General features: G+C 45.2%; 2 protein-coding genes across 4 annotated transcripts; both read right to left on the bottom strand.

Moving 5' to 3' along the window:
- Positions 1 to 76: 76 nt before the first annotated feature.
- On the bottom strand, positions 77 to 26,517 carry LOC137024207 (probable polypeptide N-acetylgalactosaminyltransferase 8). 3 transcript variants are annotated; one of them, XM_067391499.1, is made up of 11 exons: positions 25,912 to 26,517; positions 22,436 to 22,640; positions 22,191 to 22,357; positions 21,543 to 21,726; positions 9,878 to 10,075; positions 2,275 to 2,389; positions 2,008 to 2,193; positions 1,806 to 1,940; positions 1,629 to 1,724; positions 1,390 to 1,554; positions 77 to 1,297 (listed from the first exon to the last, which is right to left on the bottom strand). In XM_067391499.1, exons 1-11 carry the CDS (start codon positions 26,099 to 26,101, stop codon positions 1,157 to 1,159), a joined length of 1,782 nt encoding a protein of 593 aa, XP_067247600.1. In that variant the 5' UTR covers positions 26,102 to 26,517; the 3' UTR covers positions 77 to 1,156. The 3 variants fall into 3 exon arrangements, with proteins under 3 accessions (XP_067247600.1, XP_067247601.1, XP_067247602.1); XM_067391500.1 differs by having other exon boundaries at positions 21,543 to 21,723; XM_067391501.1 differs by lacking the exon at positions 1,629 to 1,724.
- LOC137024206 (uncharacterized) lies at positions 13,585 to 18,206 on the bottom strand. The gene is made up of 2 exons (XM_067391498.1): positions 17,996 to 18,206; positions 13,585 to 17,773 (listed from the first exon to the last, which is right to left on the bottom strand). Exon 2 carries the CDS (start codon positions 17,614 to 17,616, stop codon positions 13,585 to 13,587), a length of 4,032 nt encoding a protein of 1,343 aa, XP_067247599.1. The 5' UTR covers positions 17,617 to 17,773; positions 17,996 to 18,206.
- Positions 26,518 to 26,969: the final 452 nt, after the last annotated feature.

Raw genomic sequence — 26,969 nt, 5'->3', positions numbered from 1 at the left:
TGTTCATCACGGTAAGTTCTCATGGTTTGAGAAAACAAAGAAATACACAAGTCATAAGCACTCATTTTGTCATTTTTGGAGCTTCCCACTCATTTGTTGTTTGGAAAATAACAGTCTGGATGTTCTGCTAAATATCTCTATTTGTGGTAAGTAACTGATGAAAAAAAAAGTTTGGTTACTCTTTTAATAGACATTGACATTTTGTGACAACATGCCCCATTGAGGGCTGTTATAGGGCAGACTACATAGAAACATGAAACCATTTCTAAACATTTCAGTAGTTTAAAAGCACATTTGCATATTCACACATCTCTGATGTTGGTTAACAGTCAAATGACATGCAAGTAAAATTTTCTTGTGTTTTATTATAATTTTATATTTTTAAATTTGTTTTGGCCAGCCGTAACATCAATGAATGTGCACTCACTCACAAATAAGATAATATCAAACAAAAATAGATGAACAAAATTATAGCCAGTGAAAACCAGTAACAAATAGATCCAATTTAGCAGTGGACAAGTCCAAAATAACAAACAAAAATAACGATTTATTTCCCTCTAAATTCCCTTAAAAAGAGAGAGAAAAAGAAAGCACATTGAAAGAAAAATACAATGCAACTTCCCTTACTCCCTTAACCCAAAACATAGAACAAACGATATATGCAAAAGAAATGGCGTCACACTCCTTACTTCCCATAACTGAGAATTTGCAAATGTAACAGCAAGTACACACAATCAGAGAGGAAACTAAGACAGAGCAAAACAAATGACACGCATTAAAGTTCTTTTCACTGAGACTTAATCAGGATCTCTGCTGGCTTGAGTGCAGGCCACACCTTCTCCTGCACAGACACACTCAGAAACACAACATACACATACTTCTAATAGACATCAGATATAACAGATTATTTATTTATGGGGCTGCAAGAACTGTGTGAGTTTGACCATTCTTTTTCTCTTAAACCCTCTTTCTGAGTATCAATTCTATTTTTACTTTCTCATCAGCCATATAATATTTTTGTGCCATTTTTAGCACCTAATTTTTTTTCAGTTCGTAGCTGCATTACATTTTTTTAGCCACAACAATATCTGTGATGTTTCTCCAGCAGGCTCCAGCATGTCAGCTGCGTTTATCTAAATTGATTAAATCTTGTGTTTCATAAGTCCTGAATTAAATTCTGTATCCTCCAGTGCTGGTTTCTGCACTCCTGAATAAAAACGTTTTTTTCATATTTTCCATTCTGCTCAGCGTTGATCTCCAGACAGCGTTTGGTTTCTCTGTTCTGTATGGCCTCTCCCTGAAAAACAAACAAGATGAAGACGATTTTCTCATGCAATATTCAGATTGTGATATACCACAGTATCCTATCAGTATTTGGGGTTTGTTCACCTGTTTGAAATCCCAGTACATGTGTTTTGTTTTTTCAGTGTCTGAACACCAGGACAGCTCTGGAAATCTGCCTGAGCCGGGATCAATTAGACAGCGGCTCCGATCGTGTAAAAGGGTTGGCAAGTGGCCATGAAGTATCTCACCATTTGCTGTATAGTAAAATACCTGTGTGAGAAGAAACTGAACTGCATCAAATATTCCTCAAAATGAGAAGAGAAGAGAAGCGAAGAGAAGATCACCTGTTTGGAAAAGTAATGACATGGATATAAAATGGGAGTGATCTCCTCATCTGGCCCCTTATCCAAACATAAACTTGTTTGCAGATCATTAATCAGCTGTGCGATAGAGATAAGGACATTATATTAAACCTCTCGAATATAAAACTCTCGAGTCAAAGTGAACTGTATGTCACTCACCGCTCCATAAGCAAGTATATTCCTGGGATTTAACTCAGTATAGACATTTTCCAGATACCATTTGAATGGTTTGCATTTCAGTCTCTCTCTCAGTTTCTTTCTCTCTGAAACATCACCGATGTCTATTCCATGATTCTGTGGGAAAAAAGAACAGATAAGCTCAAGACTCCTAGAAGTAGTTGAATCTTTTCATTAGATTTACCTGTATGGGGACACCCCAGGCGATGTGGACATTTTTCTTGTATTCGTCCATCCAAACTTCTGCCACTCTGAGGGCATTTCTCTTCATTACACCACTAAGGTTAGGCATGTAGGGTTTGTGCGCCCTTTCAATATGGGCAACTTTAGAGCAGGGAATAATCTCTATACTTCCTCCACAGAGCCACACCTGAGCCAAGAACAATCAACACTGAATATAGTAGAATATATAGAGTATAATATAAATCATTAGTATATTCATGCACTTTACCCGTATTCCTAATTCAACATTCTCTCCTCCATACACCTGCATCCCTCCATCCAGAGTCCCAATCTCTCCAAAAAACAGACGATCAACCACAAGTATTCCCATTACAGAGGGACTCCTGGAGAACAGGCGGAGAGGACGGATTTAATAGAGTACAATTTAGCAACATCAGCTCAACAGCACGATTGCCAGCATGAAACTGCTTTCATGCAACAAGAACTTAAGGAGGCCATATGATGCTAGTTTAGCTCATTAATTTGTTTATTGGGTGTACTAGAATAGTTAACATGCTTTAATATTCAAAAAACACACTATTTTTCACATAATACATTACTGTAGCCCCTCTATTCCTAGTCTGTTGGACATGCTCTGATTTCCACAAAGCCCCTCCTTCCAAAAAGCCTAGAGAGCTCTGATTGGCCAGCTGACCCACTGCTTTGTGACTGGCCAAAAACAGAGCACAAAAACTGTGTCAGAAATGTAACAACCCATAATCGTGTCTCACCATCTTTATTAATACACCTTATAGTGGTGCAGGAATGAGGTAAGAACCAGTGTGTCTCAATCAACTCCCTAGTTCAGTAGTCAGGGAACCGATCAGGAAGTCAGCCATTTTAAGGGCTCTCAGTTGCAAAATTCTTCCAGGGCACTGAAACCTTCGCTCCTTAAAAAGTCCCACAATGCTCCATGAAAACGTCTCGGTTACAAAGGTAACCCTCGTTCCCTGAAGGAGGGAACGGAGACGTACGTCGGACAGACCGACGAATAGGAATCTCGCTAGAGAGGCCAATCTACTTCGAGTGTAACTAAACGAGCCAATGCACATTGGCATGCAATCATATGCATCAGCTGCTCGCCTCGCAGCGCGGGTATATAATGAGCAGCAGGTGCGTTGCATCTTCAGGTTTTCGCTGAGGAGCCGAACCGGATAGGCGGCAGCATCAGCGGGGTACAGCGACTGTGGCGACGGGACGTACGTCTCCGTTCCCTCCTTCAGGGAACGAGGGTTACCTTTGTAACCGAGACGTTCCCATTCAGTCGGTCACGTTCGACGTACGTCGGACAGACCGACGAATAGGAATCCCTACCAAAGCGCCACAGGAGCTGCCCCCTTCCAGCGCTCTGTTGCAAGCCACCTGAACCCCCTTGCCTGAGGATGGTGGGACAGGGCTAACACAGAGAGAGTCGATCACTGCTGTTCCCCAAAACCCATTCAGTGAGACTATTGGATAACGCTGGGAAAGCGTACCCTTCGCTGGGAAAGGAACGCTGCGGAAGCCACATCCTTCCCCGAAGGAGTTATGTGGAGAAGTACATATGGACTAACCCTGTAGGGCTGTGCTACATATGGAAGAGCTGGGGTGACTCCAACCCGATGAAGGGTAGGTTCTCCCAGAGGGAAAGACACGGGCTTCGTTTAGGAGCAACCGTGGAACCAACCATATGGGATCCCCGTAGGGTCACACATATGGAACCCAGCCTAAACCCGGTTCTCAAGGATACAACGGAGTATAGGCCTGGCGCCAGACGCTCCGCCACGTCGGCTGCCGAAGGGATATTGGAGGACTCGACAGGGTCTGCCTTGTAGGGACTCTCTGGAGAAAAGAAGCGCATGTAGCGCAGCAAGCCGACACTAAGCCGGGGCCTCTCCGTGCCTCTGACCTGTGGCGAGAACATGGGAGGAGACCGGCTCGACACGAAGGCTATAGTATCTAGCGAACGTGTTAGGTGTCGCCCAGCCCGCAGCTCTACAAATGTCTGTCAGCGAGGCGCCACGAGCCAGCGCCCAGGAGGATGCGACACCTCTCGTGGAGTGAGCATGCAACCTGAGCGGGCAGGGCACACCCTGAGCTTGGTAAGCCAGGGCGATGGCATCCACTATCCAGTGGGCCATCCTCTGCTTGGAGACAGCCTCTCCCTTCTGCTGGCCTCCATAACAGACAAGAGCTGGTCTGAGGTCCTGAGGCTTTAGGTTCTGTCTATGTACAGTCGCAAAGCGCGGACTGGACAGAGTAAAGCCAGGGCTGGGTCTGCCTCCTCCGAGGGCAGCGCTTGCAGGCTCACCACCTGGTCCCTGAAGGGAGTGGTAGGAACCTTGGGCACATAGCCAGGCCGGGGTCTTAGTACCACGTGGCTATCACCCGGCCCGAACTCCAGGCACGATTCGTCGACCGAAAATGACTGCAGGTCCCCTACCCTCTTGATGGAGTCCAATGCCACCAGCAGCAAAGTCTTCATAGACAGAATCTTTAAGTCTGCTGACAGCAAAGGCTCAAAGGGAGCAATCTGAAGTGCTCTCAGCACCAGAGTGAGGTCCCAAGAGGGTATGGAGAGGGGACGAGAAGGATTTAACCGTCTCGCCCCCTAAGGAACCTGATGACCAGGACGTGCTGACCAACAGATTTGCCATCTAAGTGGTCGTGGTAAGCGGATATAGCAGCAGTATGGACTTTTGAGGGTGGAGGGGGACAGCCTACACTCCAACCCTACTGCAAGAAGGAAAGCACGACTCTGATCGAGCATCTTCGGGGGTCTTCCCGGCGAGAAGGGCACCACTCGACGAACAGGTTCCACTTTGGAGGCGTAAGCACGTCTCGTAGACAGTGCACGTGCCGAAGTGATGGTGTTAAGTACCTCAGGGGGTAAGTCACCTAGAACCTCCGCATCCCGTCCAAGGGACCAGACATGGAGTTTCCAGAGGTCTGGACGCGGGTGCCAAAGAGTGCCCAGTCTCTGAGAAAGAAGGTCTTTCCTCAGAGGGATGGGCCAGGGAGGGGCTGTCGCGAGGAGTGAGAGTTCTGGGAACCAGGTCCGGTTGGGCCAGTAAGGCGCAACTAACAAGACCTGCTCCTCGTCCTCCCTGACTTTGCACAGGGTCTGTGCAAGTAGGCTCACTGGGGGAAACGCATATTTGCGCAGGCCCCGGGGCCAGCTGTGAGCCAGTGCATCTGTCCCGAGTGTCCCCTCGGTCAGAGAGTAAAACAACTGGCAGTGGGAGGTTTCTGGTGAGGCAAACAGGTCTACCTGAGCCTTTCCGAATTCTCTCCAGATCAGCTGAACCACCTGGGGGTGGAGTCGCCACTCTCCTGGCAGCGCAGCTCATGATAGCTCGTCGGCCACACGGTTGAGCACACCGGAGACATGAATGGCGCGAAGCGACCTCAGATGCTTCCGACTCCACAGGAGGAGATGGCGGGCGAGTTGTGACATGCGACGGGAGCGTAGACCACCTTGACGGTTGATGTTCGCAACGGTCGCAGTGTTGTCCATACGGACCAGTACATGCTTGCCCTGAAGCAGGCCTTTGAGGCGGCTCAGAGCAAGGCGTACTGCCAGCAACTCGAGGCAATTGATGTGCCAATGCAGATGGGGTCCCGTCCAAACCCCTGAGACTGCATACCCGTATTACGTGGCACCCCAGCCGGTGGCAGAAGCATCTGTGAACACCACAGCATGCCGGGACACCTGTTCTAGGGGCACTCCTGCCCGAAGAAACAAGGGGTCCGACCACGGACTGAAGGTTCGGCGGCACTCCTGAGTGATTGGCACCCGGAATGTGCCGCGCTGCCACGCCCATCTCGGGACTCGGCCGTGAAGCCAGTGCTGAAGCGGTCTCATATGAAGCAGACCGAGCGGTGTTACAGCCGCAGCAGCCGCCATATGCCCCAGGAGCCTCTGAAAGAACTTCAGTGGGACCGCTGTCCTGCCATTGAATGTATCCAGGCAGTTCAACACTGACCGAGCACGTTCCTCTGTGAGGCGTGCTATCTGCTCGACCGAATCCAACTCCATACCGAGAAAAGAGATCCTCTGCACCGGGGCGAGTTTGCTCTTTTCCCAGTTGACCTGAAGCCCCAACTGGCTGAGGTGTCTGAGCACCAAATCCCTGTGTTTGCACAACTGATCCCGGGACTGTGCTAGAATGAGCCAGTCGTCGAGATAGTTGAGAATGCGAACACCCCGTTCTCTCATGGGAACAAGGGCTCCCTCCACGACTTTCGTGAAGACGCGGGGAGACAGGGCCAGCCCGAAGGGTAGGACTCTGTACTGATATGCTCGACCTTCGAACGCGAATCTCAGGAATGGCCTGTGTCGCGGAAGAATTGAAACATGGAAGTACGCGTCCTTCAGGTCAATCGCTGCAAACCAATCTCGGGGACGGATGCACTCGAAAATGCGTTTCTGCGTGAGCATTTTGAATGGTAGCTTGTGGAGGCTCCGATTCAAAACTCGCAGGTCCAAGATCGGTCGTAACCCGCCGCTTTTCCTGGGTACAATGAAGTAGGGGCTGTAGAACCCCGACCTCAAATCGGCTGGAGGGACCGGCTCTATCGCGTCCTTCGCCAGTAGGACTGCGATCTCCGCACGCAGGACAGGGGCATCGGCATCTTTCACTGTAGTGAAGAGGACGTCCCTGAACTTGGGGGGGAGCCGGGCGAACTGAATCGCAAAGCCGACCCTGATGGTCCGAAGGAGCCAGCGAGACGGACTGGGGAGCGCTAACCCGGCTCGCAGAGACCGTACAAGCAGGACCAAAGGGACCACCGGTGTACCCGCAGCAGGGCAGCGAGGTGGAACACAGGGACACGGCTCGGGGGCTCTCTTTGTGAGGCGGCCCGAAGCGGCGTCACAGTGTGCTAGGCAACACTTACCTGGCTCCACGGATGGACAGAGGGAGCAGTCGAGGCTTTGGCTGCCCGCTGCTCGCTGCTGTCCGCTGGCGACAGAAGAGGGGGATGAGAGTGGTGAGGTTTTTCTCCTCCCACTGCTCTCCAAACCCTCTTCAGACCTGGAAATGGAGGAACTGCTCTTTAAAATTTGGGTACCGCTGCCTCTTGGGTCAGTGGCTGAACAGAAACAAACCCAATAAAGGATTTACCACCTGGCCCTCCTCCAGGGGTGGAAGAGCAGCCCCACCCATCTCTGGGTCGCCCGTCTCAGGGGTGATTCTCACCAACCAGTTAAACAGCTGCAGAGACGGGAGGCGTCATCTCCCCGCAATGGATACAGCAGAGCCTGCTGGGCCGGAGTTTCTTGCAGGGGACGACACCCTTGGCGACGAGCAGACTGAGGGGCGGCCCAAGAGGAACTCAATGGTTTGTCATGGGAAGCTCCCCTATCCGCTACTAACTGAGGAGAACCGCTGGGCTCAGTCCTCGACAGTGTCACCGAAAGGCCACCTCGTAAGATGGGAGCATTGAGAAAGCATTTAGCTTGACAACCTCTCACACCTCACAAGGTAAGCCAGGGGGCACTTCTGGACCACGGAGGTGGACATCGTCTGGCTGAGGGCCTGCGCCGTGACTTTGATCACGGTTAGTCAACAAGCGCAGCTCAACCCCAGCACAGAACTACCCTCCTGCAAAAAGAGTGCCTTGGCCTCACATGCAGGGTGGGTGTGGTCTGTGTACAGCCACCCCATCCAAGAGGGTAGTGAGAGAGGAAAAACTTATGCAGATTGGCACCTTTGGCATTCCATATTTATGGCACCAATATACCCCCATACTGCCAAGTTTTCCATGCACATCTGGAAGACCCAGGAAAGCATGGCTGTAAACTCTGAATCTGAGTCAGCATAAGCACACACCATTACAGTGGGCAGCGTCACCCTCATTTCCAGAGCATAACAGCACTCTCTCCGATGCTGCAATCGACGTCTGTCCCTCAGCTGGAGCTCTGAATGAAATGCTAGGTTCCCCTATGAAAAGGACCAGCAATCCAATCCAGAAACTGCACAGCTTGCAATGCGCTAGAGAGGGAGGGGCCCTAGGGGGTTGGTTCCCCGAAGGAACCCCTCAACCTCATGTCACCCAAGCCATATCAGCAAAGTAGACCTCTTCTGGTGCACCAGAGAGGGCGCTACAATGGAGATTACGCAAGGGAACCGCGCATCTAGAGCGCCGAGCGAGCGCTGGGTTGCCGTGACAACCCGCGCTGCAGCCCGGCAGCTCGACGGCACACGACACGCAGAGGAGCGAGAGGTTTGCTCTCGCTGATCTCCGCGGTCTCCCAGAGTGTCGGGCAGAGCCGCGGCTGTGCTTTTACACACAAGCGGCAGCTGGCCAACAACAGAGGGGACTCAAGCTTCCCGGAGAAAGAAGAGTCACGACCGGCGTGTCGACGTGATCATGTTCTCATATGAAAACATGAACACCCACGAACATAATTTCAGCACGCGCCCAGACATGCGAAACTGTGATCGTGGCCGTCAGTGAGGACAGGAACGATCGCATCCAGAAACACAAGTAAGATGTCGTCTTTAAAAAGACGCGAATCTACTTGTGTAAGCTCTTTCAGGGACTTTACTCTTTTAGAAGTGCTGAAGCACGCAGGGGAACGGCCACCGCAACACAGACAGGGATTGTGTGCAGCCTGTCATGTGCTTTCTCTCTCTTTGAAGGCGCTCACTCTTACCAGCCGTAAAAACGGCTTTTCAGCGCTCAAAAGCGCACCGTACCGGCCATGAGAACAGCCTTCTGACGCTGTCAAACAGCTATTTGCTCAAAAACGGCAAACGAAACAGAAAAAGAGAGGACGTCGACCCCGCTGCTGTGCTGTTCGCCCGCACTCGGAAAAAAAGAGAAGTTCAACCAAAAGCTTGACTCGTCTTCTAGCAGACACTCGCTTGTAGAGAACAGGAACAAACACCGTTCGGCTCCGAAGCGAAAAGCTGAAGATGCAACGCACCTGCTGCTCATTATATACCCGCGCTGCGAGGCGAGCAGCTGATGCATATGATTGCATGCCAATGTGCATTGGCTCGTTTAGTTACACTCGAAGTAGATTGGCCTCTCTAGCGAGATTCCTATTCGTCGGTCTGTCCGACGTACGTCGAACGTGACCGACTGAATGGGAACCAGGGAGCATCGATGCTCACGTGAGGCAACCCACTACACATATAGTGTAATACACAAAATATCTACAGTTTGGGGTGTGAATGTGTGCAGTTTACGTTGTAGAAAAAAATCGTATCGTCAAGTTGTTTACCACAGACTTTATTTTAATCATAAATGAAAAAAAAAACCCTATTATAAATCCCCTTTATTTCAGAGGAACCGATGGTGAATTAGTCCAGGTTCTGACATGATCCCGATGCTGTGAGGGACAGACTTACCATGTTTTCAATGGCATTCAAAGTAAAAAGCTGTATTACGCTCCTAGATTACTTATAACTTTCCACAGCTTCCATGTTGTCTGGAGTTTATTGTCTACTGATAGATTTTTGCTGTGTTTTGTCAGAAGAACAAAAACACATTACATAAAAGTAGAACCAACTGAAGAGATGTATGTATATCCCTCACAGCTTCGCTTTCATTCCCGTTAAAAATCAGAGATGGTGCTGGTGTGAATAAGTTGTGGACTTCAGTCGATGCGATTAGAATTGTGGACTTCTTATCTGGATTTCGGTCGATGCGTTTTGGGCAGGACTGGAGCAGTGTTCTCTGTTAGATAGAATAAATATCTTTTGTGGCAAACTATGAGCTTTGTAAATTTGCAGACCTTATACATGCATTAACAGATATGAAAAGGAAAACATTAAAAAGAATCAAATTGCCTCTTTAGTACAGTCACATCTTAAACACAATATTGCACAAGACATACTCACTTTCCTGGCTGTGAAGGATCGTTTTGATCATACCACTTCTTTGGGAATGCCACGTACATGCACCAGAGAGCCCAGTCAAAACCATGAGCAAAGGCAGCATAATTTGTCACTTCCAAGTCATAGTAATTCACTCTGTCAAACACGGGGCTCAGGACCAGTGTGCGATCAGCTTGGATACGTGCAAGCAGTGGCTCCGCCCTAAAGTGAGAGAGTACTTGAGAAAATGTGATTTCATTATTACACTGTCATTTGAGCAAGTTTACAAGCACATCAGTAAGGTGATAACTCACAAATATCAGCTTATTGACATAACCAGTTTCCTCATTTACATGCAAACAATGCAAGTAAAATGCATTTTCATGACTTTAATAATAAATCAAGCCATTTCCTTATAATGACGTTAAAACAAACATTTACATGCACACAATTATGCTGATAACTATCAGTTATCAACTATCAGATCATATATCAAATATCAGACCAGTTTTCCCCATTTGCATGCAAACCAGTAGCCTGACAATGCAAATAAACTGTTTACATAAAGTTTCAAGTTTCCTTTATTTATATAGCACATTTAAAACCGCCACAAGACAGTGCTTCACAAGAGAAACAGCATCATAAGAGTAGTAAGATCACATAAAACATACTATAACAAAGAACTAGGGATCGACCGATATGCATTTTTCAGGGCCGATGCCGATACCGATTATTACAGATCAAGGAGACCGATAATCGATATTTTGAAGTGTCTAGTTTAAAAATGAAAATTAATGTCAAAATTAAGAATAAAAAGGCCTCTGACAAAGACTCTCTTTAAATTAATTTAAAACATCTTTAATTCTGAGAACTGTTCATAATAACAACATTAATATTAACAATAACAACAAACATAAAAAGTGCTGGGAGCATCCATCAGCAGCATTCTATAAACAAAGCAAAACTTAAAGCTAATTTAAACAGCAACAAATGAACAAATAATGGAAAATAAATGTAATCTATGCATAGGGTTATTAGTCAAATGAGAGAGCGCGGCCGCGGAGATAACTAAATCAGGAATAGGGAGCTCGCGTCGCGTCAGGGCGTCAGAGCTCGCGCTTGATGCCCTTTCAGCTCTTCAAAATTGCATAATGGTAATTCTGAATCTGTGAAAAAAACTACTGTTCACTCTTTTTTGGTTCGGAGTAATTGAACGACCACAGGATGTCCGGTTAGAACATAACGTCTCACACCAGGGGTACTTGTAGTTGATTTATTGTGTGTGTGGTTCTGTAAACATAAACAATATACAAAATATAAATAAACAAACAAACAATCACAGATCTATAAACAGTACTAGATCTATAAGTGAGTACTTGAATACTGGTTATAACTATAATCAGCATGGTAAAGGGTATTAGAAAACTAGATAAAGTGAATTATATAATTACACAAATACAAACTCTATACAAATGATTATAATACTGTACTGCGTGCCCAGCGCATGTAGTGTTAACAGCGCATGCGTCTGACTCACTAAATAGACATGCCTGTACATGTTCCCTGAAACGCATTTCAATCCAACACTATATAATAAAGATATAACATTAAACACTGTCCATATAAATAACACGGGAGGCTCATGAAATTTACGTGACAATATAAAGTGCAAACATATTTAACAATGTAAACATTTAGGCGGAATGCCGCGATGGCGATCTTTAATCTCTATCATGAACGTATTATAACTATGCAAATGTACTTACAATTAGTTGCACGCACACACATAATCCTCAAAATCTTTGGATTGCAACACTTCTGACGAATCTAACTATTATTTACAATAAACAAGCACATCTACGCAGTCTCTCTCCATAACATCTTGTTTTCCAACTCCCCGGAAAGTTTTGGAACAGTCCAAGTCACGAACAGAGGCGGGGGAGTTTGGGAGAGTCCATTTCTGAAGGGTGGCCTTTTTTACAGCCGCCCCCAAATTCACAATGTGAATTTGAACAATTAAAAAGGCCTTACTAAGAGTTAAGTTATTGGTATATCACTCAGGCAGTGGAGGTAGGCTGATGATTTTGGTCACTGGCCTTAGGTAAGTTCTGTCCTTCACTTTAATTTCAGCTGATCTGACCCAGTTATCCTTCCCCGGGAAAACCTGCACAATCCTTCCAACTGGCCAAAGTGCACGAGGTAGCTGCTGGTCTACAATCATAACAGTTTCACCTACTCGTAGATTGTCCTTCTCTGACATCCATTTCTGTCTGGTTTGAAGGCTAGGTAGGTAGTTACAGATGAATCGCTTCCAAAAGTGATCAGCTAGCAGCTGACTATGCCTCCATCTCCGTCTGCTCAGGAGTTCGGAATCTTGGTACGTCACTTGTGGAAGTGATGCGTCTCGCCGCCCCATTAACAGGATGTTGGGTGTAACTGGATCGGGGTCGGCTATGTCTGAAGATGTGTAGCCGATGGGCTTGGCATTAAGTATACCCTCTATTTCAATGAGAACAGTTCGTAATACTTCTTCAGTTACTGTTTGGGCTCCGAGAGTTACTTGCAGGGCTGTTTTCAGTGATCGAATTTCCCGCTCCCAGCATCCACCGAAATGGGGTGCATTGGGTGGATTGAACACGAAACCAATCTGTTGGCTTGCAAGTTGAGCCTGGATCTCAGGCTGAAGAGCTACAAAGGCATCCCGAAGTTCCCTTTCCCCACCTTTGAAATTCGTTCCTTGATCTGAAAGGATCTCAAAGGGTTTGCCTCGCCGAGCAATAAAACGGCGAAGGGCCATAAGGAATGAATCACTGTCCAGACTTGTAAGGAGATCAATATGCACTGCACGGGTGGTCATACACTTGAAAAGGATCCCCCAACGTTTCTCATTTCTGCATCCCACCTTTATGAGATAGGGACCGAAGCAATCTATCCCCGTTGAATAGAAAACTGGCTGGTGAATTCTCAACCTTGCTTGTGGAAGGTCTGCCATTCTGGGGGGGTTAGGTTTGGCTCACCATTTCTGGCATTCAGTGCATTGGCGTTGATGATGTCTGACTGCTGCTCGTCCTTTTAATACCCAGTATTTCCTCCTGAGTTCTGAAAACACCCTCTCTGGTCCAGGGTGATGCAGACGATCATCATATTCTTTGATAATCAGCTTGGTGAGTGGGTGATGTGGGTTGAGGACAATGGGGTGGATGTTATCTTCGTCTAATGGACTGATCTGTCTGAGACGACCACCGACGCGAATGAGATTGGTGCTGTTATCCAGTTCAGGGGCTAGACACAGCAGTCGACTATTGCTAGGTATGGGTTTACCAGATTTCAAGTGCAACATCTCATCTGGATGTGACGGAGGGCTGTGAGCTCAGCTTCTTTATAGTCTTCTGCAGTGGCACTCAAGGGTGATTTCTTGTTTGAGTATTGTATGAGGGCCTTTAAGTAGTCTGAGAAGGTGCTAAATTGATGAGGATCTGGTAATGACAGAGCAGAAGTTACCAGTCCACAGAAGGTTGACCTTTTCAACTCACTGTCTTGGGTTACATGGGCTAATGGTGGCATCTCTGGCCAGCTGGCTGGTGTCTGTCGGAGGAAAGCTGGGCCTTGGTTCCATTTGCTGTCTTTGGTGAGATCAGAGGGAGACTTTCCTCTTGTAATGGCATCCGCTGGGTTGTTGCTAGACTGTACATAGCGCCAGGTATCAGATTCAGTTAAGTCCTGGATTTCTGCTACTCTAGTCCCCACAAAAACCTTAAAGCGGCAAGAATCTGATAAAGCCAGGTCAGTATTGTAGTGGAGTCAGACCACAGAGTGATGCTACTGAGTGGTAATGTTAGCTCTGCTTTCAGGACTTTAGCCAGTTGCGCCCCTGTGAGTGCTGCACACAACTCAAGACGAGGAATGCTCTGTTGTTTTTTGGGGGCGACACGGGACCTAGCTGTTACAAAGGCCACCTCCACTTTACCTTGAGAGCTCTCTGTTCTTAAGTAAGCCACAGAGCCATAGGCCTTCTCTGAGGCATCACAAAAGATGTGAAGCTGCCTAATGCTGGTAGAGCAGTCCAGTTCCTTGCTGCAATAACATCTGGGCAAAGTGATGTGCTGCAGGTCTTCCAACTCGCTCTCCCAGTGTTTCCAAGTGGCTAATAGGTCCTCAGGTAGCCGCGGGTCATCCCACTCTCTCCTTTTGTCCCATAACTTTTGCACTTTAGCTCGAGTGGTGAATGGTACAATGTAGCCAAGGGGATCATATTGGCTAGCAAGAATCTGGTAGATGCTTCTCATTGTGGGCACTTGACAGTCAGGTTTGCGTCGTTTGTAGGAGAGAGTGTCTGACTGGCATTTCCAATGAAGGCCAAGAGTTGATTCCTGGGCATTTTGGTGACCTTCACGTAGCCAAAGAATGCTGCTCTGAGACTGAATATCGGCTGGCAGATGGCTGATAACTGAAGGGTCATTACTAGCCCACTGTCGTAACTCAAAGCCCCCAGATGCTAGGAGGCTGTAGAGTTTGTCGACTAGGTTCTTGGCCGTGTTAGGAGAAGCAAAGCTCTGAAGGCAATTGTCAACATAGAATGACTTCTCCACAGAAAAACATGTGTCCTCTCCAGGCTGGCTGTGATCTAGAACATGCTTCTGTAAAGCAAACGAAGCACAACATGGACTGCAAGTAGTCCCGAAAGGCAGCACTTGCCATTCATAGACATCAGGGATTCTGTCTCTTTGCATGTCTCTCCAAATGTATCTCAGCAGTGGTTTATCCTTTGGCAAGAGGCGTACCTGATGGAACATGCCACGGATGTCACTACTGATGGCAACAGAGTGCTCCCGGAAGCGCAGAAGGACTGCCAGGAGGGACGGACCAAGTGTTGGACCAGGCAATAGGAGCTCATTCAGATTGTGCCCTTGGTATGAGAATGAACAGTTAAAGACCACCCTGTTCTTCCCATTATGCTGCACCATGTGGTGCGGGATGTACCAGGCTTCTTTTGTTCTGTCCACCTGCTCCTGACTAAGTTTGACAACATACCCAGCTTGCACTAACTTGGCCAACTCCTCTTTGTATGCTGCAGCCAGATCAGAGTCTTTGTCAAACCGTTTCTCAATTCCTCTTAACTGGGGTAAGACAGCTTCTTTAGTTGCATAGAGACAGGGCATGTTCTTGATACGTAGCAGAGGAGTAGCATATCTCTGAACACCATCAATATCCACTCTCACAGTGTTTTCTTGCAGAAGCTGTATGGACTCCTTGTCTAGGCGTGATCTGGTGATTACCTTTTCACTCTGGTAGGGTAGAACATCCATTTGCCACAGTCTCTCTACGTTTGCATAAAGGTCATTGACAGGCCGCAGCGAGGTGAAGAAGCACTGATCAGGGAAAAGATGACTGCTCAATTCTTGAGTTGGACCCTGCAGTGTCCATCCCAGACGTGTTCTTACTGCTGTTGGACCACCAGGGGGCCCCAGTCTGACTGGCTGTATAGGTGTGATAAGGTGAGGGCAATCAGAGCCAATGAGAAGCACGGGATGTACCTTGTTCAGCTGTTGCAGTGGTAGCCCAGCAAGATGCTTGAACTTCCTTTGCAGGATACTGACTGGGTGAGTATGTTCTGCCAGGCCGAGTACTTTAGCTGTGAAGGCGTTACGGATCTTGTAGGCCTTACTGGGGTTAACAATTGGGGACACAGTAAAAGTTACTGCCGCCCCGTGAATGACCTGGGTATCTTGTCTCACTGTGCGAAGCACAAGGTCCTCGGGCTCCCCCTCAATTGCCAATTTCTCAACTGCATCATGCAGAATGATGGTTCGCTCTGATCCATCGTCCAACACAGCATAAGCCTCCATCGCTCTGTTACCATTCTTGATTAGAACCTTAATCACTTTGAGCAGCACTTTACTGCCAGATGTTGGGCGGTCAACATACAAAACTGCACTAGAAGGAGCTGTACTCTCCTGAGGTGACTTGACTTGACCATTAACGTCATGCAGTACCAAAAGGTGCTTCTTGTTGCAGGTTGGGCAGAGAGTCTTAAGGGTGCAGTTAGCTGCTTGATGTCCACGACCACAACGCCAGCATCGGTTCTTTGTCTTTATCCAGTCTATCTTCATGTCTTTGCTTAGAAGCTTGAAGTTATCACAGCCATTCAAGTAATGCTTGTTGTTGTCACAGTATGGACAAAAGGCCTTTACCTTCTCTGTTTTGACTGGTAGGCTGACTGGTTTAGACGTGACAGAAGACGTCAGCGTGGACGGTGACTTTTCAGTCCCAAGGAAAATAGTAGTTGGTCTGCGAGGCTGCTTAGGTTCTCTTCTCACCTCTCTGATGCGTGCTGGGTAGTCTTGCTTTGAGGGCAAACCATACTGGCTACTGTCTTCCTGTACCTGAAGCTCATATTCCAGCCAATCCGCAAAGTCCAGCAGTGTGGGAATAGCAACTTGTAGTGGGTGAGTGTATCTCTTAAAACTGGATCTGAGATCATGTGGCAGCTTACTCAAGAGTCGAGATACATGTGATCCACATTCCAGCTCTACACTACCTTTGTGGCCCAGCTGCTGCAACATACTGACAAGTGAACGCACCTGCAGCCCAAACATCCTGAAGGCCTTCACATCTCCGCTGCGTATGTTAGCACCATCCATCAGCTCAGCGATTCGTTGCAGAGCTAGTTGGTGAGGTTGACCATACATTTTATTCAGAGCTCTCATAGTGTTTGTGAAGGGAGACCTTGAATTGCTATAAGAGTCCGCCACCAGGAGAGCCTCCTCCAGTTTCAGATGGTCTGTGAGGATTTGGAACTTGAAGTGTTCTGTGGCGTCATCAGGCAGGATGTTCTCTAATGCAATTCTCAGCCTTGAAAACTCCCTAGGGTCAGGAAATGTCAGGTAAGGGATGGTAGGGGCTGGACCTCTGTAGATTTTCTCTTGGGTAGATGAAGGTAAGAGATGCTCTGAAGTGTATTCAGCATGGACTGGTCTTTTCTGGTCTTGTGATGGGAACATAAACTCAGGCAGCTGACGTGACTGGGAATACGGGGGAGAGTCTGGATACCTGAATTGCGGTGAATCACGATACTGTGCTGTAAAGGGGGCTCTCTCATCTGAGGAGGAAGAAATGTTCATGTTTCTCAGATGTTCAATCAGCCCTGGGCTTTCCTCTGGCCCAGCTGAGCACATTTGTCTCTTAGCGGTAGGTGGCAGCCTGGAGCGTGGGGCTGGTATTGGATGGTAGCTTGGCTGTGGAGTCTGAATGTGAGCTGCTGGAGAGTGAGAGAGCTGTGATGGCATTGGTGCAGTGGATAACTCAGGTGGAAGTCTTCGGTCCGATTTCAGGTTTTTAAGCTCATGATAAAGCGCAGCATTCTGTTGACGCATCTCTTGGACTGCTGAGATGATCTCAGGGAGCTGGCTAGCTTGTCGTTGCAAGGCTGCGTTCTCCCGCTTCATCTCCTCTAACATGGCTGTAAGCTCTGGTAACTGTTTTACTTGCTGTTGCAGTGCAGCATTCTCCTCTCTCAGCCTTTCAGAAGTGCTGTCCCATTGGTCATTCAATATCCATTCTGAGTGCTCTGATGCTTGACTGACTGGTGAAGTGGATATAGAACGACGTGGTGGTTCATCCTCCAGTGCACCCTGGTAGCTAGGCGACCGTGGCTGCTGTCGTTGAGGACCAGGTTCACTGAGCTCGTAGTCTTCAAGGTAAGCTGGGGGGTTAACTCGTCTCCTTGGTCGCACAGCAGGAGGTTCTCTTTCTGGGTAAGACATGGCTGTAGCAGTTCACTCATCCGGCTCGAAGGACCATGAAAAAAACTACTGTTCACTCTTTTTTGGTTCGGAGTAATTGAACGACCACAGGATGTCCGGTTAGAACATAACGTCTCACACCAGGGGTACTTGTAGTTGATTTATTGTGTGTGTGGTTCTGTAAACATAAACAATATACAAAATATAAATAAACAAACAAACAATCACAGATCTATAAACAGTACTAGATCTATAAGTGAGTACTTGAATACTGGTTATAACGATAATCAGCATGGTAAAGTGCAAACATATTTAACAATGTAAACATTTAGGCGGAATGCCGCGATGGCGATCTTTAATCTCTATCATGAACGTATTATAACTATGCAAATGTACTTACAATTAGTTGCACGCACACACATAATCCTCAAAATCTTTGGATTGCAACACTTCTGACGAATCTAACTATTATTTACAATAAACAAGCACATCTACGCAGTCTCTCTCCATAACATCTTGTTTTCCAACTCCCCGGAAAGTTTTGGAACAGTCCAAGTCACGAACAGAGGCGGGGGAGTTTGGGAGAGTCCATTTCTGAAGGGTGGCCTTTTTTACAATCTGTTTGATAAATTATTTTGCAATCATGTTAGAAAAAAGCAATATTTCTCCAAATATGCGCAATTTTTTTGACTAAAAGAGCCCTAACGGAACGGACGCTGTTCAGTGAAGCTATGTAAACAACACACAAAAAAAAAAACGCAGCAGACATGAGTGAATTCATTCGTGTTGATAATCTATTCACAATATAACGTTAAGTTGGCCGAATGGTGAGAGAAGTAGGTTTTAGTTTCACTATCTCAGCACTGATGTGATGATCCGTTAAAGCATATCACTGCAATGACGGACATTGACCGGGAATTCACAGTATAATAACTGAACGGGGCTTGTCATCATAAATCGATTATATTTAGGTTTTTTTTGCAACTTCAGGAACGTTTACTGCATTCTTACCTTCGAGAGATAACTTATTGATGTGTGATGATGATCACTGAAGCAGCTCCTGTGCTTTCGGTGTGAGAGCGGAACATTTTCCAGCCACGCCAGCCGTATTGATTGGCCAGGCTCGTGACTCCCAACAAATCAGACGGACGATGGGCGGGGCTTAGTCTAGGCCACAGAGCGGTGCGCTCTGACTGAGGTGGCTGGATCAATGCCAGATCGCGCATTTCAAAATAAAATGGTTTTATCGGCAAATCGATTTTGAAAGTGGCCGATGCCGATAACAATAAAAATGCTTAATATCGGCGCCGATAATCGGCCACGCCGATAATCGGTCGACCCCTACAAAGAACCAGAAAAAAGAAATAAAACACAAATAGGAAATATAATAGGCAGGAATATAAAACCTAATAGGCCAATGAAAACAGATGGGTTTTTAGAAGAAACTTAAAAATGGGGGCCATTCGGATCTCCATTGGCAAGTCATTCCAGAGGCGAGGACCGATTACAGAGAAGGCACGGTCATCTCTATGCTTGAGTCTGGAGTGAGGGATTTAAAGAAGGTACTGGTCACCAGATCTTAGGCTTCTCAAAGGAATGTTTGGGCGCGCAAACTAGGGTGGGCCCAGAACTGGCAGCAATTACACGGTCTCCAGTGCCATAAACTGAAGAGGACACCATAAGGTAGGCACGTTTTGAGGGTGGTCTGGACTCAGCAGGACATAACCATTTCCTCCTCAATCCTGAGGCATCAGGACTGCTTTGGCTGCACAGGGTTCAGTTCTAGCTTGGGGCAGGACCCATGCTGTTTTGGAAACAGGTAGCATGTTGCCAGACGGAGGCATGGCTTGACTTCAGGCTCCCCTTGCAGCGGGGGCTTTACAGGGGTTGAGGCTGGTTTGGGTCGCTGCTTAGTTGACTGGTCCTTCTTGGAGCGCCTGGAGGCGCTGGCCCATAGCCTGCGATGACCTCTGTGCTGTGACGTAGCACTCCGCGAAGCCATTCACCACAGAGCTGAACAGGCCTGACGGTGAGATGGGGGGAGTCCAGAAGAGCCATCCTGTCAGTGTCTTTAACATCCATGAGACTAAGCCATAAGTGCCGCTCTAGCTCCACTAGGTTGGCCATAGTTCGACCACTGGCTTGTGCAGTGGCTTTAGTAGCGTGCAGGGCCAGGTTTGTTCCGGGCCGAACAGAGCTGGACGCCGTAGAGCTGCTGGCGGTGCCTTGGCTGCAGGAACCATTCGGCTGCGGATGGGCTCTTCTGGGGCCAACCAGTCCAAGCCGAACTCTTCTACAGCTTTTGAGAGGACTTGCTCTGTATCAATTCTAGGCCGCACGTCATCAGTTTCTTTAGGTGGCGGAGGGGTGAAGTCATCGCTGGAGTTCGCCCACTATTTGCACTCAGAGGTTCTCATCAAACTTGTCAGACCTGCCGAACAAGACCATGCCGCTCGCACCAGATGAGGGGCATTGATCTTTGTAGGTGAAGAGATCAGGGGACTCACCCCGTTGAGGGAGAGCAAGGCATGCAGGCACTGGGCCAATGTGGGCTCATTTCCGCCACTTCCGCTGCTCAGCCTACCGGCACTGTTTTTTCTTCCGCCTTGGCTCAAGAGGGGATGGAGATGAGTGAGCGGATGGGTCACTGAAGATCATGATCCGTGTGCACACCGTTGCAAGGCTCAGCATTTCACAGTGTGGGCAGCTGTAATCCAGAAGAGCCATCTCAGCCTGGGCATGGCCTAATCATGAGATGCACTCAGTGTGCTCATCTGGAGTGGGCAGGGAAGCCCTGCACGAGCCGCACTTGCGATGCGACATTTGCAACAACTTCACAGGAAATTTGCTTTGCTTTCAAAGCAGACCACACCCCCCTCCCCCCCCAGCTTACTGAGCTTACTATTAAAATTATTTTTGTTCATTTAAAGGGATAGTTCACCCAAAAATGAAAATTTGATGTTTATCTGCTTACCCCCAGGGCATCCAAGATGTAGATGACTTTTTTTCTTCAGTCGAACGCAAATTATGATTTTTAACTGCAACCGCTGCCGTCTGTCAGTCAAATAAAAGCAGTGATTGGGAACTTGAACAATAAGAGTTGAAAAAACTTCCATAGACAAATCCAAATTAAACCCTGCGGCTCGTGACGGCACATTGATGTCCTAAGACACGAAACGATCGGTTTGTGCGAGAAACCGAACAGTATTTATATCATTTTTTACCTCTAATACACCACTATGTCCAACTCCGTTCAGCTTCCGGCTAGTGAGGTCAGATCGCTCTCTGACAACGGAAGTGATGTCTCGCGCTCATTGAAGTATATGGGTGAGACATCACTTCCGTTGTCAGAGCGCGATTAGACCTCACTAACCGGAAGTTGAACGAAGTTGGACATAGTGGTGTATTAGAGGTAAAAAATGATATAAATACTGTTCGGTTTCTCGCACAAACCGATCGTTTCGTGTCTTAGGACATCAATGTGCCGTCACGAGCCGCAGGGTTTAATTTGGATTTGTCTATGGAGGTTTTTTCGACTCTTATTGTCCAAGTTCCCAATCACTGCTTTTATTTGACTGACAGACGGCAGCGGTTGCAGTTAAAAATCATAATTTTTTGTTCAACTGAAGAAAAAAAGTCCTCTACATCTTGGATGCACTGGGGGTAAGCAGATAAACATCAAATTTTCATTTTTGGGTGAACTATCCTTTTAAATAAAGCTGAAATACAATGAAATATAAACATAAAACATAAAATTACTAAAACTAAAAAAAAAAAACTAAAAGCTAATTCAAAATATTAATAAATAGGCCTACTAGTTTATAAAAAAAAAAATCTAAAAGTACACTGCTTTGCCCCAGCAATATTGTTTCAAGACAGAACATCATTTAGCTAAGCAAATATTGATTTTATTCCTAGACACTGAAGTCAGCTGAGCAGTTTCTCACCATTTGACATGGACCTCAATGTGGGCGTCCAAAATGGCAACCACATCCCCGGTGGCAGCCTTCCAGCCTGAGATTCTGGCCTGGGCCAGGCCTTTCTGCTCTGGATGGGTCACCATCTTCACCAGGCCTGGGTGTTTCTCATTGATGGAGCTAATATGAACATGCAGCTGTGTCTTCAGCTCTTCTGTGAAGACATACATAAAGAATGACTGGCTCAACGCTTCGGTTGCTGACGTCAGGCGGCAGAGCTTCCGGGTCCTAACGCTCTATCTCATCCCACAAGAAAACAACAAATGATGCTAATATACACACACGATGTGGTGTAATACTACAAAAAAAATTATAATCATAACCTTTATCTCCATACCAAAATTCCAGATGGCCAAACAATGATTAATCTTTTATAAATCGTTAAAATATTAATGTCTGTGACGCAGTGAGCACGGATACTGTTGTGTAGACTGTATGTATTTAAAATGTTTAACTTTTTAAAATGATTTATGTTTAATATGAATAAATAGCGCTCATAAACGGCCGTTGATGGCATTCTCAAGTGAAACGAGTCGAGGCTTGGACCAGGAAATGGCGTTCCTTACGTCACGACTTAACAAGTGGATAGGGTTTGATGAGGTTTTGAGAGGAACAAACCATTCTTGCTGTGGTCGTCCACCAGTATGATCTCTTTCAGCAGGTGGGCTGGAGTTCTGTTGATGATGCTGCAAATGGCTCTTTGAATGACAGACAGAGCCTCATCCAGATAAATCAGCACAACGCTGATGGTGGGCAGATTGTGTGGATATTCACGTCCAATGCATCTACAGAACAATGACAAAAGCAAAATGGATGAATCCATCAAGGAGGTCAGAGCATTTCCATGAATGACTGAAACTCACCTGTGGTCTCGAGTGTCCGGCAGCTCCCGATCCAGAGGTATCTGGTCACTGAGGAAGGCATTATAGCCGTATTTCTGAAAGAGATCCTCAGCCTTTCTCTGATCGTCCTCAGAAAGTTCCACAGTCCATTTCTTGAAGAGATATGAGTTTGGAAACAGCTTCTTTGCTGGCTTCTTCTCATTTTTCACTTTCAGGCTTTTCTCTTCTGCAAAAATGTTTGTGTAGGTCAATAAAACTTTTTATTCTGGTATACCAATGTGTCACAAATTCTCCAATATATTCTTATGGTATTTTCTGTCGTGTGTTTTGTATTGTAATTCATTGTAGTTTTTTAATGTTGATTTTAGTTTCCTATCTGCCACGCCCCATTGCTACCTTGTTATGTTAGTCTTCCCTGTGTATTAAAGGTGCGTTCACGCGGCCTCGTAATTCCTGTAGTTATGAGATTCTAGCTTGTAAAAAGCATTCACGTCCTCGTAGAGCTCGTAATTACAGCTTGTAAGCTGGGAGTTTTCTGAAAGCTCCCAGATGTACCACGTGGCCGCTGTACCACCTGACCGCTGTAGATTAATTTAGGTGTTGATAGTGGTGCCATGAAAATGCATAATTCCCAGTCCGAGGACGTGAACAGCTCCGAATATAACGTCACGTGTTGTCATTTCAAGAATCCGGTAAATACGAGGTAACGTGAACGCACCTTTATAGTCCTTGTGTTCACTCTTGGTTATGAGTCGTTAATGTTTATATGTGGTTCTTTGTTTCTTGTTTTCCGAGTTCTGTTATTAAATGTCCTTGCACGTCTGGCTCATTCCACACCTACAGTTACACAATGAAGTTGAAACATTACAGCTCACTTTTACAGATTTCTGTTGCTTTATCTAATAGGTTGTTTGCAATCACGTGGTTTTGGTGACGCGCAAAATACCAGTGGAGGGCAGGCCGTGAAAATTAGAATGGTTTGTGCTGGTTTAGAAAGTTATAAACAGAAAATCACAATATATGTTGGACGTGATCTTTATGTTATTAAGATGAGCTACTTTTCCACTGAATTGAAATAATTCCTGCCATCGAGGAGGTAACATATAGATGTGAAGCTGCGTTCAGTTCTAGTCTGGGTTTGTTTATATCACGCTGCCTTTCTGCTATTGAAGTTAGGGCAGTATTTTTGATTTTCTGTCGCGATTATGAAAAACGTCGCCATTGTAGGTAATTTATGCTGAAGAGAATTGCAACAGGAGCTCACATCATTGTTCAAAGAAAAAACTGGACGGTGTAATACAATTGTTGCCTTTTATACGTGTAAAAACACTATAAGGGAAGCAGGCTGATGAGGTGACGGAAAGACGACGTATAGCAAATCTAATAATGTCACTGATTTAACCGACTACCGATCACTCAATAAAATAATCAAACAGCTGAGTGTTTTTGAAAATGTTCTCTTTGTTGTTGAATCGACGTCTGTCAGCTTGTTAAACATTTATTTATTTGGACATTTTCTACCATATGATGGCTGAAGCAGCAGCGCGTGACACTGTTCTCATGGTAACCAGATCAACATTGTGAACGGAATACTACAAAACTTATGTGAAAACTCCAAATTACCATTCAATGGGATAAAATAGCTTCTCTTCCCTGCAAACGATACCATGAAGAATGTGGATATTTAACCAAGTCAAAAACAAATAAGGTAAGCAGGTATCAATATTCATTTCAGTATCAGCAGACGCAAAACGCTATTAAAGGAGAAAAAACGGTATAAGTTATGTAAACGATATAAACACCTTTTGGGTTCTCGATTTTATCGATTTGAGCAACCATAAACGACGCAAAACATGAATTTTGAGATTCCTATATAGAAAAATCACTCCCTGCCCTCCAGACTCATTCGCGCTGCTGCTTTGACGTCATGTGCAAACAACCTATTGAAAATCATTGTGTAAGGCTTGATTTTCCAGATAAGACAAAAGCTGAGATCAAACACCCAGCAATAAAAACTCATCTGGAGGGAAGATCTCAAATGGCATAGGACACCGTCTTGCCCAAACTCTCCTCACTCATCTATGCAAACCCACTGGGAAAATTCTATATCCAGAAACCCCCATGGAGTGATGTGTGAGTGTCTTAAAAACACTCACGCACCACTGTGTGTATGCACTTCTTAGTCTTAATCTTTGAGCAATTGATGTTATGCATTTCTGGATTGGCTTTAAATTGTCTAACTATGTAATTGGCATGATATATTCTTACCTAAACTGACAAAATGTTATATGTGTTTCATTCTGGACTCTCCTGAAATTATTATGACCAATAGATTACAAGGAGGCTGGTGCAAAGTTAACTGAGGGCTCATGAATGAACGGAGCAGTAGGCTAGGCATGTCATCTGAAGACCTTTTGATTTCTGCCTATCACTTAAAAAATTACACTTTTTGTTATGAGCAAGCAGTGCATGGCCTATTTAAAGGTCACCCTGCATCCTCAGAGTAAGAATCATAACTGTTTGTGTCTGTGAGATCTGCGCAAACCCGGGTCATGTGACTCTGTGCTGCATTGGGTCCCTAATCAACGAATAATTTAAATTGTTCAATTCAAATTTATTATATGTTGTTTGTTTGAATGTTAATTGTTGTTACTTGAAAATTAAAAAAAAAAAGAAAAAAAAGAAGAAGAATTTAAAGTACATCCCACCCTGAATAATCAAAGATCTAAATGCATACATAATCAATATTTATGATTCATTCCTAATTGGAAACACAATCTAAATTTAATAAACATTTGAAATTTGAGTCAAATTAAGTGCGCAGCTACAGTAAAATTGAAACCAAATTTTAAAAATTAAGTGAACTTCACAGGAGCGCTGAAAAGACATACACACATTATACCTAACTATAATAACCATGTTTTTTTGTTTGTTTGTTTTTTTGTAGTAAAAGCGGTTAATATAATATTCGTAAGCAAGTCTGCTCTCACATCAACACAACACGCATGCACCCTGATGCTCTTGTGAATGTGCATTAGAGATTAATATTTTGTAAATAATGTGGTAAATTATATTTTTTGCACAAAGCACTTGCATCGCTTCATAAAATTAAGAGAAAATTATACATTTGTTGAATTAAATCTAGGGTGTACTCATCTCTGCAATCCTTAATTTAAACAAAATTGGCTAATTTACTTATTTTATGTCTATTAATGACATATTTCTCAGTTTTTATTATGTATATGTTTAATACATAGATAGTTAGCAAATTAAGACATTTCTTAAAATATCTTTCATGTTCTTCAGAAGAAAAAAAAGCCATATAGGTTTGGAATTGCATAAGGTTGAGTAAATTATGACAGAATTGTCATTGGGTGGAATCATTAGAATATAAATAGTGTAAATTTTGATTTCATAACTTTAAAGAGTGCTTAAAGGGTAACATGTAAAGTAAAAGGTGGTCAGAAATTATTATATAGAAACAGTTAGAAACTCACCAACAGCATATAAATGAGCCTCCAGTTTGTCCAGCTTCTTGAGGAGAAGTTCGCTGTGTAACGAGAAGTTCTGCTGAACTTGGTGAAGCTGCTTCTCTTGAGTTTGGATTTTCCAATTGACAGAGCTCATATAGAGAAACACCACAGTAACAGACAAGACTGGAAACAAACTCTTCACACTAAATCTCATGATGATCAGAACAGCCAAATCATAAAGTTTTCAAGATGATTTCCTTTTCATGTATACCAGTTAATCTGTGTTAGTCACAGGCTCATGCTGTACTGTTAGATTTTGTGGCACTAATGCTTGCTGAGTGTTTTTTTAGTTTGCTTTACTGTTATCAGTCTGATCATATTCTTGAAAATTAATAGGGAGGGAGGAGACCAGGACATTGAATCCTGGTAGTTAAATACCAGATACAGCTTCGAAAATATTCACTTTGCCAAACTTTCTGAACCTCGATATAATTTGTTAAAATGAAACAGTCTGGCACTGTCCATTAACACTCAAAGAACATAAAAACAGGTCTGTAGATTTTGGATGGCAGGCTGAGTATAAATCTGCAAATAATCTCTTGCTAAAATGTCCATTTGATACAAAAAAATAAAAATAAATAAACTTTTAAAAATATTAAAAATGTAATTTTCTCATGTCATGTGTTTTTAATTTCGATATAGCCTAAAGCAGGGGTGCCCAACCCTGTTCCTGAAGATCTACCTACCTGTAAATTTTAGCTCCAAACCTGATAAAACATACCTGAATCAGCTAATTAAGATCTCCAGGAGCACTTGATAATTAGAGACCGGTGTGTTGAGCAGGGCTGTTGCTAAACTCTGCAGGAATGTAGATCTCCAGGAACAGGGTCGGGCACCCCTAGCCTAAAGAGTTGACTTACAGTAATGTAATATTAATTTATAAAGAAACACCCTTCTTCTGCAAACAAAATCTTCTTACAATTTACACAGGCAATGGAAGTCAACAGGGCGCATCAACCAGTTACTGACATGCCTCAAAATATCTTTTTTTGTGTTTATAAGTGCAGTGATGCTTCGTGTGC

This window comes from Chanodichthys erythropterus, chromosome 8 (assembly GCF_024489055.1).
Source record: "Chanodichthys erythropterus isolate Z2021 chromosome 8, ASM2448905v1, whole genome shotgun sequence".
In the NCBI taxonomy this organism is placed as follows: Eukaryota; Metazoa; Chordata; class Actinopteri; order Cypriniformes; family Xenocyprididae; genus Chanodichthys; species Chanodichthys erythropterus.
This window is presented reverse-complemented; position numbering and strand designations above follow the sequence as displayed.